Raw genomic sequence first — 17,733 nt, 5'->3', positions numbered from 1 at the left:
GACGCTGTTAGTCGCTGGGTTTTAATGAAGAACGCGATAATTGACTGCTTCTGTGTTCGGCAGGAAAGTAGACTCAAGGGCCTTGTTCATAAGAACCGCTGCCATTACTCGAGCAAATACGGTAGTATATTTGCTGGATGAACGGCGAAAATGCGCTCGTTCGCAGGAAATATACTCCTAGCTTCTCACCACATCACACATTAATTTTTCAAAAAGCGGCAGTTTGAAATACTATGGTTGCTCACTTAAAACCGGGAAGGGTGTAGAATAAATGCACACCAAATTATACCAAGCAGAAACGACCACAGCCTATAAAATCACAGCAGAATAAATACGCATCTGAAAGATTACCTATCACCAGAGCTGCACCTACCTTGCTGCAGATAGCGAGGACCGGCGTGGTAGAAACTGAAATAAAAACCTGCCATGCCTGGAGCGCCAGCGCTTTCGGCTCAAGTTAAAATGCCACGCCGCTCGTGCCCTACCTTCGGCAGGGTTCTTTTTTTTTTTTGTGCGACATATTGCTGCGTGCACACCTTTTACCTGTGTGTTGGTATCCCTGAACTCGCAGCACCTTGCAGATCTCTGGAGAAGCTGTGCGCTATCCGCCCATTTTGCTGGGCAGCTGAGCGTTTGGAAGGAGCCAGAGAAGAATTTTGCGCGCAAAAAGTTTCGGAGGTCGTGGTACGATATATAACATGTAACGTACACCGTGGTAAACCCAGAGATTTGTGGCAAGCAAGTTGTTACCCGTGTGGGTTTGTGAGACACCGCAACGTACTGCACCTTAAAAACAACAGAGTAGCAGTTGCACTGAGAGAGCCAACTTTTTCATCCAAACTGGATATGCAAAACGCCTCAAGAGGAATACTAAGATCCCGCTGACTGAACATTAAGAGTGTGCGAATAGTGCTTTGAATCAAATAGTGCAGCGTTATCTCTAGCTCCAACAGTAGTAACAGGGAATCATTATTATCTGGATTTCTCCAGCACTGTGAAGGCTACCAAGAAAGCGCCGCTATTTGATTCGAGCCACTATTCGCACGGTCCTAGTACAGATGTGTGCACAAACTCAACAGAGCGCTATCTAGAGTTATATCTCCTTGCCAAAACCTGGCTTGCTCTGACGTGAAATCAGCGGCAATTGTGGTATAGCATTTGTGCTCAGCGTATATAGCTTAAGCAGCATTCATTTTGTTCGCACCATAGATTTTTTTCTCGGCTAGAACGAAGAGGATTGACCATAGGCACGGCGCGATGGCGTCACGCGAACTCAATGTGTACTCTTGCAAAGACACAGGCGCTTGTATCAGTGTATCTGTTCATGGTGAGCCCGGCCGCAGGCTATTGTTTTATACGAGGACGTATTGTCTAAAGATATTTGCGTGCGCCTGTGCTTCTGAGGGCTGCGGATGTTTACAAGATTTTATGAATAAAGGCGGGAACTCGCGTCAGCTGCATTGATGGCGCTGTACATTAAAGATGCCTTGAAGAGGTTTCGGAGATACCCTAAATAATACGATAACTCACTTTGCTGACTCTAAGCAACTTAGGAATTCCTCATGACAATACGCGGCTAATTTTCATATTAAAAAAAAACAATCAAAGATTGCAACACACCGAGTTCATATCCGCCGATAGGAGTTGCATGTTCTGAAACCAGGACCACTGTCATCTGCGAAGCGAAGGTTCCTCGCGCCTCAGGCTGGTGGAACCTCGGAGTGATTTCTCGTATGAGCAGCTCGTTGCCCATACAGCCCGAACCGCGATCCAACCCAGCGAGGGCGCGCTGTAGAGCTGACGACCAAACACATCACTCCCGCAAAAAAAAAAAAAAAAAGGAAATACGTTTTTTTAGAGGATTACTGCAACATTATATTCCCTCTCCGCGAAAAGTAAAATTTTTTGACTACTCTTATTTGCTTTGATAATCTACAAAAGCATACACATTTTTTTTTTGATAACAGCGTTTGCAATTTGAACGAAATGTCGCGTTTTCATTGTTGACATGTCGTCCTGCCACTCTAGAGAAAAGTCAGTGCGTTTACTTTCCCGCACAAGACTCAGAAAGCCATTCACCGCAATTTGCGGAGGCAGCTCAGCGAACGACGATGCAGAAACATAAGTTTAGACAAAAAACGCAGTCTGAGCTGAGACATTAAAGGGATACTACAACGAAATTTCGGTGCTTATTTAGGGATCTATATGTGTTCAAAGGAGCGGTATCACATCGAACACACCAATATCTTGTTAAAGAAGTCACGAAAAGAAATTTTAAAACGAAATAAACGATTAGCAAAAAGCACCTGGTGGATGTCGCAAACGCCTCGTTTGTAATGCCCGTCTAGGAAGCTCGACTGCTAGTAACGGTAAATGTTTCGCCTCCGGCCACGACGAGAGAAGAGGGGAAGGAGGAACTCCCGTCTTCCCGAGAATCCCTTTGTGTGTTCCAGAAGTAGCTATTGTCCCCCTACAAGATTATAAAAGATTACCCCGTCACTCAAAATTTGTACAAAAGCTGCCGCTTCGGTGGTTGGAACGACTAGGCCATCCCGTCGACGTCAGCCTCGCCGTAGCTTTGATCGTCCTGACACGACCTACGTCACGATTGCGTCGGATGTCACGTGCTCTAAGATAGGCCTTCTCCGAGCGCTTGGTAGAGTGGGCTGTTTATAACAAAAAATACAGCCACCAGGCTCAGAATACATACGTGTGATTGTCATTTACGGACATTGCGGATCATATTCAGCCTATTTTTGAACACGACGGATATATATCAAATTTCGTTGAAGTATCCCTTTAAGCAATTCAACCATGACGTTTTGCATTGCCTAATGTCACAACTCAGACAGTGTTTCTTGGTCTAAACATATGTTTCCGCATCGTCATTCGCTGATCTGCCTCCGTAAATTGCGGTGAATGGTCCTCCGTGTGTTGTGCCGGAAAGTAGACGCGCGGGCTTTTTTTTTTTTTAGAGTGAAGCTTGTGGGTTTCTTTATGGAGGTCCCTCTGCTAATAATCGCCGCCCGATCGGTGTGCGCTCCGCCCGTCACCCAGGGAGTTACACACTGCAACGAGAAAACAGCGAATGGGTTTACTGCACCTCTCGGTTGCCCGTCGTCGAGAACCGGCAGTCCAGGCACGCCGACCCTTGTTGTCGCCCGTCGATCAGAACTTACAGTCGCAGTTCGTGTCCAGGCATGCGGATCGCCTTTCCCACGCCAGCGCTGCGTAGGCTGGCTGTCCCGGGCTATCAATGCCCAAGTCTCGCTGCGAAACCACCTTGGGATTGTTATAGCCCAGGTCATATGGCCAGGGTTCGCCGTTTCCACCGGTCTTGCTCCAGACCTCGCTGGTGGACCGCTCCGGGGTTCGTCATGGGCCAGGCCAGGCAGCCCGGCTCCGGCGTTCTTGTCTAGCTACCAGCCTCGCTCAGCTCGCACTGTCTCGCGCCAGCTCGTGTCTTCTCTGCCGACCGCCTGTCACGTGCCCTCTGTATTTCACCCTCGCCCCGCACAAGCTTCCGGAAAAATACTCCTCCCATCACCGGAGATGACCTCGGTGTGTTCGATCTTCGACTGATTGTTGAATAGAAAAATCGGCGGCGCATCGTTATGATTTATACAGGATGTCACAAAAAAAATTACAGGGTTTTTTTCGGCGCAAAAATAAACTAGGCATCGCCGAACGCTCATTCTTCGCGCAAAGCTAGCGCTAGATGTCACAACCAGATGCCAAAGTTTCAGCCCGGTCTGATAACTTCATCAAAAGTTATAAGTAATTTTCTGAAACTTTCAATGGGAAAATAGAGCCCATTTTTGCACGTCTTCGGTTTCTGGTGTCATAGAGGCCCATGTATCCGAAAACTCCGTAGGCCGTCATTTTCCCATTGAAATTATCAGAAAAGCACTTATAACTTTTGATTAAGTTATCGGATCGGGCTGAAACTTTGGCATCTGGTTGTGACCTCTAGCGCTACCTTTAGACGGATAATGAGCGTTCCGCGATGCCTAGTTTATTTTTGCGTTAAAAAGACCCTGTAAATTTTCCTCTGTGACACCTTGCACATTTTGAGGATGCTTGGGGTCCGCGGAGTGACTCATCGTCATGTTTAGGCAATCTCAGAATCCTCTCCTGGGCACTTTTAAGTATGAAACGAATAATGGTGAACGCGCAGCCTATCCGTCTTCCACGGGAGAATACTAACGCCGATGCAAGACACGCCCGCTTGCTCGTTCCTTTTTGTTGTGCGAATAGCTTCGGGGGAGTAGGCTAAGCATTCACGAATATACACAAGATCTCATTGGAGAGTCGACTTAGCAAGGATACAATTATCATGTGGTACGGCTCCTGCACATACACCCATGCAGCTTCTCTCCAATATGCTCGTGATGGTATCCTCCAAATTAATCAAGGGTAGTGTGAGATAGTGCCCACCGATTATCAGCGGGTAAACAAATATGGGATAATTTGATTGATTGACCGTACAAGATATTATTGTTGCTTCGATAAATCTGGTAAATTATATTGAGTCCTACTCTGTACTGCCCGCTTGTGCCAGATCAAATAAAAGTTATGTTGAACTTTTAAAACAGAGTTCAGGTAGCATAAATGTTTTACCGAAAGGCTTCACTTAATATATATTATTGTGAGGACATTGTATTTTTCTTGTGTTGCGACCATTGCTGACTGTCGGTGCGATTAAAAGCTTTGCCGTAGTCCGCTTTCCATGATTGTCCAAGAGGTCACTGTTGCTTCTTTAGTAGGTATAAATCTCCTTTCATAGACGGAAATAAGAAAAAAAAGAGTAAGGTTAAACAACGAAGTTTGACGGCGCTAGTATAAAAAGACACCCACCCTCGAACTTGTCGTTCGTAAGTGATATTGTTGATTGCAACTTCTCATGTAGAAACTGTAACAAGGTGTCACCAGGCATTTTGATAAAAATATATTTGGTATCAATTTGGTCTTAATGTTTAATGAATAGGACGCCACATTTGGTGTGCACAAAGTAAAAAGAATTTGAAAGTTTAACAGCTGATGGGAGGGCAGCCACTGCATTGGAACCTGCGTCAGAGCTGTGCCAGTGAAGTGTCTGCGAGAATGGTTTACTCTAAACGAGAACATACGCTACTCGAATATTACTATTAATGTCACATATTAACGCAAATGCAACAAATTTTTAACCTTTTCCAGCTGCTGCCATTTTGCAGAGACGGAAACAATGAGAGTCGCTTTTGCACGTCTGTTATGCCTCGCCAGTGAGTATGTGATTGTCAGTTAGATCGCACGGAACCCTTACTGCTATGAGGAGCGCAAGATTGTCTGGTTCTTCCACAGGGCTTCCGATGATGTGAGAACGCCCAGCTCTTATTCGCTGATTGAAAAACAAAAATAGTGGGTAGACCTTAATGCATCAGGAGTTCAGGTCTACCAACTATCCTTACACTCAAAGCCAATCAAGACTCGGGGTCATTCTGACGTCACCGCCACTCCTGCCAAAGGAGCAGACAACTTGCTTTACAAATTACCTAGAAAAAAATTGGCTTGCATAATACTAATTTGTTTTGCCATAACTCGGCAAATGGAAAAGGCTAGGGTATTTCATCACCTCTACAGTAAAACGTGCAATCCATTCTAAACAACAGTTATGATGTATTTTCAATTAACAAGAAAATAAACGCAGTGAATATATTTTTGTGTGTTTTAGAAAATAATTTATGCATTATCATTTATATAAGTGTGAATGCGCGATTGTCGACTGTTCCTGGAAAGACTCAAGATCACTTACTTGCTGCGCCTCGCTAGAGTGGCGAGATGCTTTGGTATAGGGGATGTGACGACCGTTCGGCCGCGGCCACCATTTTGCTTCCCGCGGTGTGTTGGTTTCGTATAGGGAGTATTCACTGGCGGCCATATCCGCGTGCGCTGCTGCTGAGCGCGTGCTGACGGCGAGCTTCCGCAGTCCTTTGGGAGCGTGTTTTTAGCACCATCAAGGTTGTCGGTCTTAGCAGGCTATTAATGTGAGCTCGTTCTGAGCATGCGCTCTAAACATCACCCTCAAATATGGCGTCCAGTGAATACCTCCTATACATGAGACTAGAGTGACTCTACATGAGAGCAGCGGATCACCTCAGCCCCGCGAAAATGTCTAATTAATTTGTACTCGTGTCCGGATATAATATTCCAAGAGGAGGCTCTCTCGGCTGGGAAGGCATCAAATTATCGCAAAGGCCGTTATCTCTATCACTTTAAAAAAAAAAAAGCCCGTGCGTCTACTCTCTCACACAGCACTCGGAGAGCCAATCACTGCAGCTCATGGAGGAAGCTCAGCGAATCACGATGCCGAAGCATATGCTTAGAACAAAAAAAAACAAACAAAAAACGCAGTTCGATTTGTGACATTAAGCAATGCAAAACGTCACGCTTGCATTGCTTAATGTAACAACTCAGACTGCGTCTTTTTTCTTCCTAAACATATGTTTCGGCATCGTCATTCGCTGATCTGCTCCGTAAGTTGCGGTGATTGGCTCTCCGTGTGTCGTGCGGAAAAGTAGACGCACGGGTTTTTGTTAGAGTGTATAATGTTTTCGGCATTATCATTAGATGCAGGGCCAAACACAAACGCATCGTTGATGGCACACGTTACGTTACACGTTCTTAATGTTACTCCCGCGCACTTTACAAGTTGTACCGTTGAATAATGACGTAAAAGGCTCATAAACGGCTGCGCATAAGTGGGACGCAAGATGTCGGTTCGGCTAGCAGTCGACAGAGTTGTCCTCACTCTGTGAGGGCCACCAGCACAGCAACTTTGAGGAATTCTTGCCGCTGCGTGCATGCAGCGTCATGAAGCAGCGGGTCGGCGGCTTATACTTTCGCGAGCCAAATATGGCAAGCAGTGAGAGGTGCGGAGGTCATCCCGGATGCAGCCTCATGACCCTCACAGTACGGAGCGGCCGACGATCCAGTGGTCACCTTCATACCGATCGTGACTGTGAATTTACTTTAATTTTACATATTGCTCTCACATTTCATTTTGATACCCCTTAGGTTGCTCAATCGGCGCCCGGCTGACGACCTTATTGCAAACATGTTTTTTCGTTTCTATTTTACTCTCTAGTCCGCTTGCCAACCAAGAACTTTGGCGACCAAAAATCAACATCTGATCGAAAAAAAAGCTGTCGCTTACACTTGCTCAAGGCTACAAGGCACATTTGTGAGCCGATATAAAGTATCACGAATATATAAACAGTTTCTTCAAAGTATCTAATCTTGTTACACAAACATGGAACACTTTAGCAAGGATATACTGTTGTTTGACCTTCCTTTTAAGTCAGTTGATTTCGCTGAAAGCGAATTTTGAGTAGCAGGTGACAGCAGGCTCCTAAATCCGACTTACCCGACGCCTTTACGTGCGTCGTTTCAATGCTTGCATTGGATCACCGCAGCCGTAGCTTCCCCATTTTGGAAATTTATCGTGACCGGGCATATGAAAACATTTCTATATGTGTGTTGTGCATATATCTCATTTCAGCAACAATGTCAGCTATAAAGTGTAAATAAAAAAAAAATACTGCACTGGTTGCTCATCATATATATCAATTTTGTTTAGCCTGTCTACAGATAATTGTTGCGGAATCGTATTCTGACCAGCGGGATCACGAGGAAGCAGAAGATTTCGTCCCATCATTGGCATACGCAGGTAACTATTGCTCAAATAACTATACTTGGCCGTCTGAGATTAAGGCATATTTCTACGCGATATAGAAATCTAGAAGCAAAAAGAAATAAACAAACAAAAAAACTTCGGCTGATGCAGTTTTATTACCAAGGAGAAAATATAGAGTAGTTAAAGAGATCCAGAATTCACAATCTGGTCTACAAATTGCTCAGAGTCCGAGACATAGCATGCGCAGATATTGTTGGCCTAACAAGCTTCACAGAAATGTTGGTGGGCAGCCCCATGGATATTCATCTGTTTTTCGCTAAATTTATGTTTACATGAATAGGACAACCGAGTAATTCTTTGGTATAGTAATTATAGAATGCAGGCATTAAATATCCAGTCAATTTATAATACAGGATGAAAAAAGGGAGTTGTAATCACTGAATGAAGTTATTTTCGAGGAATATTCCACAATTCATCATAGGTGGAACTGCTCGGATTCGACTACATTACACGTAAATATTAATCTTAACAGAAAAATTCTGAAATTTATTGTCATGATAATTTATCAAAATGTTAAATTATGATGAAGTTCACGTAAACAATCGACTATAATCACTAAGATCCCCCCAAAAAAAGAACGCAGTGTATGGTTTATTGTGTTCCCGGTTCCTGGTTCATGATTCGTTCTTCGGCACGACTAATACAGCGGTTCTCAACCACTGATGTTCGAAGCGCAACACAGGGTAGGCCGAAGTGACGGGGGACCCTAAAAGGAGGAGGGCGTTGCACAGTTACAATAACCAAAAAGTAACGATTGAAAAAAACAAAAAAACTAAGAGCGTACAAATAACGTTTTGAAGCTATGAATCGGATAATAATCAACCCTACTCACTAGGTGCACATGGCTTCGCCTATTTAACTTTGTAAAATTGCGATTATCAACGAACAAACAAAATGTAACTTAGCTGACTTACGTTGAGGGCTTCGGGGACCCCGATTGGTTCACGGACCCCAATTTAAGAACGACCGGTCTAAAGCATATATCTTAGTGGTTAGGGAGCAATAACGAGCTGCTCGGGATTCGCCACGCCATTTCTTTCTTATGCTGCCAGTCAATATAGCTGAAGTAAAGAACTCATCGTTCCCTCCCGATTCATGGGACTGCATGTAGCACCTTCACGCTGCCACGCAACTGTCAAATAATAGGCACCAGCTTGTAGTATATTTATTAATTGAACATTATAAACTACCAAAACAATGCACTTATAGTAATCTTTGATATGATATACAATAGCCTCATGGGAAGTACGCCAGTAATTTGAATATATTATATTTATATGAGTACTAGTCACCGCATTCATATGAGTATTTTTACCTTATTTCGTAAACCTAAATTCTAAACACTCTATCTGGTCGACACTTCTTTATTAACTGTTAACTGCCATTCGCAATCCTTCGGCATAATACAAAACACAGAGATATCCCGCCTATATCTGAAAAAGAAATGTTTCTTGTATTACTGATCAATAAGAAACTGTTCTGTAGTATGCCACTCAACTGTAGAATAAGAGCACCTTCTAATACTACATTTTACTTCAGATCCAGACACAGACAGAAATGTGGTAAGTCACTGAATATGTCGACCAAACTGAGCGGTAAAAAAGAAGGGATTCTTTAAGTCTTTACCACTCGATCACTTTGCAATGGTGGGTAAATCCCAATTTGTAAATAAGTAAGGACAAGTTCAAACGTTACACGGTAATTTCTTTCGAGGACTCATCATTTATCCGTCCTGGGCAAGTTATTAGGTATTTATTTTTTACTATTCGAGATGCTTTTGTTAGACAAACAGAGTGATGTGGATTACTTGTGCTTCATAACTTAGTAGATAAAATAAACCTCTCAATATAAAAGGAACGTATCTGTGATTTATTAAAAATGACGTATATTAATTCAATTTAAACAATATCCGAAGCTGTAAAAATACGCTTCTTAGCTTTCTGCATATGTTACATATAAAAAAAAGCACCTCGATAAACTTCAAATTATGTCTGGGAATTCACCGTAGAAAATAGCGAAAAACGGACGAGGACGAAGGGGAAACAGACGGGACGAGCGCTGATCAGTCAGCCCTTGTCCCGTGTCTTTCTTCTTCGTCCTCGGCTTTTTTCGCTCTGTTTCCTGCGATGAATTCCCACCAACTTGCCCAACTATCCCTTCTTCTATGTGTAGCACTCATCGTATATTAAAGTGAGTATGTAATGGACATCGATAAAAGAAACTAATTACACATTACAAATAGAGAGGAAAACAAATATTGGACTGGTTTTCGCACCAAAATCTCGGCGAGTTTGAAAATAGATCACCCAGCAGTTAAAGAAAAATCATCACAATAGCTGAATTAGGCTGACAAAACCAGGGAGCTTGGTTTTGTCGGCGCTAAATGTAACATAACGAGATAACACGACTGTGTTCGTGTGACGTTATAGTTATGAAATACCACTTGACATCATGCCCTCACCAACAACGTCACGTCAGGTCCCATGTCACAGTGTGACATGAAACGTCACGTGCCACACCGAGGCATGTGACGTTTTAATTACGTCAGTGTGTCACGCGACGTCATAATAAGGTCGTGGTCTAACGTGACTTCACAGAGTCACGTAGCCTCATAACGTCATCATGACATCCTGGCGTCACATGATATTGTCACGTGACAACATGATGACACAGAATGCCACGCTGTCACGTGATGTCACAGTTCTTCGTGACGGTTTTCTCGTGGAATTTGGCTTATAAAAGCATTTTGTGTTCATATATGCAAGCGGAGTGGTACACCTTTGTATCGTATTCCTTTAGTGATCGCAAGTTATTTTCAATGAAATTTTCACGAATGCTACTCCTCTCTGTGCACCGATAACTGATCACGTGAATACAAGACCTATAACGTTCTCGAGAGGGACAGCCGCATTTTTCTTGTACTGGTGTTCAGAGCTATATCCTCATTCACACTCCAGGATTATTTTTGGAAGCCACGTGCATTCTCTTTTTGTAATCTTTTTAGTCGCAGTTGATTTCCAGTAAAGGATACCCTGTCGAAGAATACGAGGTGTCCACCACTGATGGATATGTTCTGGGAATTCAACGCATCCCACGAGGACGAAACGAGAGTGGTCGCCCAAGTGAGCGCCGCAAAACGCCCGTCTTTCTTCAACACGGACTGTTGGCGTCGTCCACTGATTATGTTCTCAATTTTCCCGAACAAAGTTTGGGTAATTACCTTTTCAATTTATCGCGAAGGGAACTTGTAAGATATGGCGGAGTAAAACTGACCAGGCAACGATGGATCTTGACCGGTCTTCTAGACCTGCAGAACTGGGCCACCGGGCGCCTAAATATTTAGCGACATTTCTGGGTATCATTCTCTTGGTAGGTAAAAAAATGACGGGAGCTTAAAATGGACAAGTCGGGACCAAATTTGATGGCGTTCTTGTTTTGAAATAGATTATTAGAACATTGAGCATTTAGGACGTAAAGAAAAAAAGGAACCACACACACACAACACTTTTAGTTCCTGAGTCTGGGGTGTTCAAGATGTTGAAAGTTTAGTAGCTCTCCTACATGCTATTTGTTATTAATATAATTATTTATGTATTGTTTTTGTTGCGCAATGCAGCAAATTCATATCCGATGCCTTCTTATAATAATATTGCGGAGTGCCCATGAACTGGTGTTACTGCTCAACTGCAGCTACATATGAGCAACTTCTTATGTAATCATTTACGGCAGATGCACACGAGTGATCGTTTGAAAGAATTTTGATGTGTGAGTTACTTATTAATTTTTTTATTTAGTCTTATGATCGGGAGGCGTTACAGGGAGGAGTGGTGGGAAACATCTGAAGAACATGTAGAGCAAATAACAGTTATGATGACAGGTGATGAAACACGCCAGACTTGAATGTAATGTGGCCGCTGATGGAGACGATGAAAGCATAAAGGTAGTTCCAGTCCACGCTTGCTTTGGGGACAAAGGAGCCGAGGTACAGGCTAGTTCTACAACTGGGTACGCCAACTTTCAATCGGTGATCGAAGCGAGATGACACACTTAAGGGGGCTGTAAAAAGTGACTGATAAAAGCTGTTGTTCTTGTAATATCTTTTATAAAAGGCAGATTCTAGAGATGCGACGCCGAATAGAGAGATCGGGCAGATGTAATGTTTGTTTCATTTGAGAGGCGCCAGCTAGACGGAAATAGTCAAACGGGCAGGTCGATTCTAGACAGATTCCAGGTTTAAAACGAGCGAGTTCATATGGGGATCCCATAGAGATGAGGCATACTCAATTTTGGAGCGCACAAGTGAATTTTATGATAAGAGTTTTAATAAAATCAGAGCGAGGAAGAAATTACGGCGAAGGAAACCGGGCCTGTGGTTAGCATTATTAGCAATGTATTCAACATATATATGCGATGAAAGGGAATGTGAACACCAAGATATCTATAAGCAGAAATTGTTGACAACCGGGGACAATTAAGGAGATAAGGGGTCGGATTGGATTGATTAGTTGATTTTATGATTCTTAATACATTGCATTTGTTAACATTGGGTTTCATAAGCCATGTGTCATGCCACACAGAGATACTGCTAAGATCGGCTCGACGAATAGATTCCTCGGGGAAGTTAGATATTTCTCGATATAAAACACAATCATCAGCAAAAAATTTGATAGATGAGAAAATAGAGTCAGGAAGGTTATTAATATAGATGAGGAAAAGGAGGGCTCCTAGGGCGAATCCTTCAGGAAAGCCTTATGACAAAGAGGGAAGTTGAGATTCATGATCCTTAGTTGATACATACTGGGTGCGACCGTGAGAAATCCAATCAATCTATCCTAAACTATTGTTATCGAGGTTGAGTTTGCCGAGTTCGTAAAGTAGTAGTCGATGCAGAACTGTATCAAAGGTTTTAGCGAAGTCAAAAAAAAAAAGAAAAAAGAAGCAATCAATGGCAGATGGGCGGTACAACACAGAAACGAAGTCATTAGTAAAAACAAGTAGCTGAGTTCCACAGGAGTAATGTTTACGAAAATCGTGCTGACAGGTTGTAAAGAATGAATTAGACTGAAGAAAACGAACGAGACTAGAGTGTATTACATTGTGACGTTGCTAGCCGTCACAGCACCTGAGTGTGTACGTGTTACAGAGGGTCGTTTCAAATTAGGAGACCTTGTGTATATGAACAAGTTTTACTTTGAGAATTAAAATAAAGTTCAGAAATAGGGAAGAAAACGTAGGAAAGATAAGAAAGCAAACTGAAATAAATGAAGAAAAAAGAAACCTGCACGAACCAAGAGTAAATGTCGAAATCCGGAGATATCCAGAGTTCAACGGTAGGTGGCGCAGTCAGTGATCGTCTGCATCACTCACAGTCAGCCGTCTTCCTTCTGTCTCTGCTCGTCGTGGGGAAGAATGAAGATCAACGTCAATCGGGACCCCTTCGCCAAGTCCCGGGGTCGACGACGGCGTCTGTTCAGACTTCTGAAGGTCGGCTTCCACCGCCTGCCCAACCGGCCTTTTTCCGCTTTCCTCTTCTTCCTTCTCTTCCCCCACCGGCGCACCATTCTCGCGCACCACACACGTTCAATTTAAAAAAAAAATCCTCCTGGACAATTTTAAAAATTGTATTTACTGTTCCAGAAACAAGAATCCTCCTTGTACTTTCAACTAACCGCCTAAATATTCAATTAAGTTCTGTACGAAACCAACATTCACATTCAGAATTCAACACTATCTTGCGCCCTAAAACAACCACAGAAATATCTGTCAGTATAAGAGAACTCTGTTCACACTGGTCCCCGACTGCGAAGGGCATACGAATGGGACATTCCAAAAATTTTTGGGGTTGCCATGGGCAACTCTTAAGTGTTCACTCCCTTGTATAATGCCCCTTGGGCCTTCAAGGAATAATAAATAATGATGATGATACGTTCAACCGAAGACATTGAGGGCATTGTCTGCTGCACATTTGACGCCATTCTCCCGGTCACCTCTAGCTCTTCAAAAATACCCGGTACGATCATCTCTCTATTGGGGTACCCCACCGTGATTCCTTCGTTTCCGGCAGGTACCCGTGGGGCCAAATTGTGAGTTAAGGATGAAAAGGACTATTCTTCGTCTTGAGAGCGTTTGTGGTGGTTGTATGCTAACTCCGGGGTTCGCTCTTCGCCTGCCGTCGGTTTTCTCATCCTGTTCACGTGGAGCACTTTCTGCTCACCAGTACGGGCGTTCTTGACACGATACGTAAGATCAGATAGCTTTTTAATCACGTGGTGCGGGCCTTCCCTCTTAGGAAATAGCTTCTTTGATATTTCTAGTTTAGCGGCCTTTACTTTAATGTACACGAGATCGCCTATGTTGTGAGTTGCTCTTTGCGAAATTCAATTGTACAGTTCTTTTCGCTGTTCAGCTGATTCGGCTAGTTTCTCTCGTGCTGTTTCATGAGCCATTAAAAGTCTGTGACGTAGTTCATGGCAATAATTCTGAAGTTTATCGTAATTGACAGGTGGTGGCTTACATAAGATATCCGGCAAATCAGCGTTACGTCCGAAAAGTAAGTAGAAAGGCGTCTCATGTGTACTTTCATGTTTGGCTGTGTTGTATGAAAACATACAATATAGAATACGCTGGCCCCAGTCTCTCTGGTCAGCACGCACATAGAGGGATAGAATTGAGACCAAGGTTTGGTTAAGTCGCTCTACTGCTTCGTTGCACTGGGGATGATATGCTGTTGTTTATAGCTTCAGTATCCTTAGCAATGTGCATATATCCTGGAACAATCTTGATGTAAAATTAGGGCCTTAATCTGTCAAGATTTGCCGAGGCACGCCATGGCGAAGGATCATGAGTTCCACAAACATTTTAGCAACAGTTTCGGCTTTCTGGTCTGACATGGCGACGACTTCTGCATATATCGTTAAATGGTCTACAAACACTAGAAGATAACGATTTCCTCCCGTCGCAGTTGGAAATGGTACCACAATATCCATTCCTGCCCCTTGAAATAGTTGTGCAACCTCTTCGAATACTTGCAAAGGTGCTCGCCTTCTGTTGTGGGATGCTTTGTGACATATGCACGACACACACTGGGCACAGTAGTTCTGTATCTTCTTTTGCATTCCGTGCCAGAAGTACTTTTCTCAAACCCTTTCACTTGTTTTGCCCGTCATTCGGTGTCCAGAGTAAAGTTTATCATGACATAGTCGTATCACGTAATTTTAAAGCGATTTGGGGACAACAACTCGGTTATTGAAAAGACGATCTTGTCTCAACGTAGTATGATCTCTCCGACAAAGAAGACCTCGAGAGCCGATAACATAGCATCCGGATTTCTTATGAGATTACTCTTCGCACATGGAGATGAGCGTGATTAACTTTCGATCATCTCGTTGTGCAGAGATAAAACCATCAGCATCACATCCTGGTTCATATTGAATAACTTCTCTAACTTCTTCTCCGCCCGGTTGCGATAGCGTTCTGATTTATTTTTCCCGCCCGATGTTGCACTTCAAAGTTGTATTCTTGCAGCAGTAAGTTCCAGCGTGATAAACGAGAACTGGGGTCACGGGCGTTCATCAGCCATTTAAGTGCACGACAGTCGGTTAACACCTTGAAATTTCTTCCGTACAGGTAACACCGGAACTGCTTGACTACCCAGACTACCGCCAAGCATTCTTGTTTCGTTGCTGCATATTTTTGTTCGGCCGGATTTAATTTCCTGCACGCATGTGCAATGGGGTGCTCGTTTCTTCCGCACTCTTGCCCCAACACGGCTCCCGGTGCATTCTGAGAAGCGTCCGTTATCAGAATAAATGGTTTAGAAAAGTCCGGGAACCTCAACAAAGGCGCCTGCGTGAATTCATGCATCAGAACATCAAAAACCGCCTCAGCTTCAGTGCTCCAGCTGAAAGTGACCTTTGACGTAAGCGCAGTCAAATGTTTGGCGTTTTCGGCAAACTCTGGTATGTGACGCCTGTAATATCCAATAAGACCAAGAAATTGGCGAAGTTCTTTGACTGTTGTGGTCTGGGAAATTCATTAACACAACGTGTTTTTTTCTGGATCTGGTCGGACCCCGTTCTTTGACAAAATATGTCCGAAGTACTTCACTTCTTGTTTAAGAAATTGACATTTTGAGGGTTTCAGCTTTAGTCCTGCCGTTTGTAGTCTCCTCAGGACGGTCTCGATGTCTATAAGATGTTGGTCCAAGCTATGGCTGAAGATGATGATATCATCCAGATAGATATAGCGCGTCTTCCCAAGAATGCCGGCCGAAATTGCCTCCGCCGTACGCTGAAAAATGACGGAGCTATTAACCAATCCCACTGGAATCCTTTTCCACTGATAGTGGAAAGGGATGCCGGCGGCCATATCTACGACAGAGAAGTAGTGTGCAAACCCCAGAAGACCAAGCGTTTCCTAAATATTGGGCAATGGGTAAGGATCAACTCGAGTCACTTTGTTCAAATCTCTGTAGTCGATCACACACCTGAATGACCCATCTGCTTTCTGTACCAACAAAGCAGGAGCGCCACTCGGGGATGTGGAGTGTTCAATTATGTCCTTCTCCAGCATTTCTCTGACCTGCTGTTCCATATCGTCTCGCTTTGCATAAGGGATTCGTAGGCTCTTTTGTATACAGGTGAGTCTACTCAGGTTTGTACGCGGTGCTTTATAACTTTGCAATGTCCAATGTCTAGTTTATGAAGAGAGAATGAGCTTTGTACTTTGCAAGAAAATCTAGGACCGACGTTTGTTCTTCCTCTTGCAAGTGGTCAAGATCGAATTGCCCAAAAGGATGCCACCCTTCTCTTGCCTCTGCCTGTGCGCTGCCATGCAAGACGGGCTCTCCAGTCAGCCCTTCGTTCACAATACTTATGAAATCTTGAACTAGCTGATTCTTGAGTACACGAAGTTCCTGTAATATCAGGTTGGCCATTCTCACCGGTACCTCGCCATCACTATTGATTCGAACTGCCACATCTGCTCCTAATAATCCGTGTGTACCTATTTCACGCATCTCTACAACACCATCTCCTGAAATCGGCACTAAATGATTCAGTCTGGCAAATGTCATTGCCTCCGACATTGGTGGTATTACACAATTTCTCGTAAGAAATACAGGAGAACGTACACTTCCGGTTGGTGGTACATCAGATAGTGCGTGGTGATCGTCCTCTTTTCTCCAGTTAAAATAGGGACGCTCTGCCCTCCTATTCTAAGAATACTCTCCGATGCCAGGATATCTATGCCATACTTTCGCACAATATCTTGGCGGAATATGCCAGCAACTGGAAGCGTAACACCGTCCGCGCATGCAAAACAGGGATGTTGAAAAGCAGTGGTTCCTATCTTGAAAGGAACGTCAAAACAACCCATTGTTCTCAATGGCTTCCCCGTAATTCCAATCAGTTCGGTGTGGGCATGCGCTTCTGAAAGGGTGAAAGGAGGACCTTTCATGAGCGTTACGTTCATGAGCGTTACCTTACATCCACTATCGATAATAAATTCGGCCACTGTAGTTCCTACTCGGCACTCAACAATGGGGCTGCCCTCACCACATAATCTAACTACCCCCGCTTTCGTATCGGCTTCCATCTCGATGGGGTCATTTGAGAGGAGCCGTTCTAGTTTTCCTAACGTCCCCCCGTGATGTGCCCTACTTTTCTTTGACCCCGTCCTTTTCCCGTGTTTCCATCACTTCGAAAAATAAAGGCCTGACAATTTCGTGCAATGTGGCCTAGTTGTCCACAGTTCAAACACCTGGGAAAGTAACTCCTCTTTGTATAGTTCGAAGAACTCTGGTCCCTAGTCTCTCGAGCTGCCGTTCCTTCCTGCAGCATTGTTTCGATTTGTTCAAGACGCCTTCACACTTCTTTAATTTCAGAGTCATTTGCAGCTACTGTTCGTATTGCTTGGTTTGATGTAACCTGTTTGTCATTCCTCTCCTCCTTATGTGCTACGCTGACAGCCTCCTCAAAGGACTTAGGATCTCTAGAGAGAAC

At 43.8% G+C, this 17,733-nt stretch overlaps 1 protein-coding gene across 1 annotated transcript in view; it reads left to right on the top strand.

Moving 5' to 3' along the window:
• The first annotated feature begins 7,508 nt into the window (after nucleotides 1-7,508).
• LOC120850521 (lipase 3-like) overlaps nucleotides 7,509-17,733 on the top strand; it is a 45,491-nt gene continuing 35,266 nt past the window's right edge. Inside the window, exons 1-3 of the mRNA XM_040223043.2 lie at nucleotides 7,509-7,558; nucleotides 7,657-7,705; nucleotides 10,737-10,944. Of these exons, the coding sequence (XP_040078977.2) occupies nucleotides 7,509-7,558; nucleotides 7,657-7,705; nucleotides 10,737-10,944 (307 nt within the window). The remainder of the gene's footprint in view (nucleotides 7,559-7,656; nucleotides 7,706-10,736; nucleotides 10,945-17,733) is intronic.

The sequence above is a fragment of the Ixodes scapularis genome, unplaced genomic scaffold (genome assembly GCF_016920785.2).
Source record: "Ixodes scapularis isolate PalLabHiFi unplaced genomic scaffold, ASM1692078v2 PGA_scaffold2__306_contigs__length_199485367, whole genome shotgun sequence".
Classification (NCBI taxonomy): domain Eukaryota; kingdom Metazoa; phylum Arthropoda; class Arachnida; order Ixodida; family Ixodidae; genus Ixodes; species Ixodes scapularis.
Note: the sequence above shows the minus strand (reverse complement) of the source record. Positions and strands in the feature narration are given on the sequence as shown.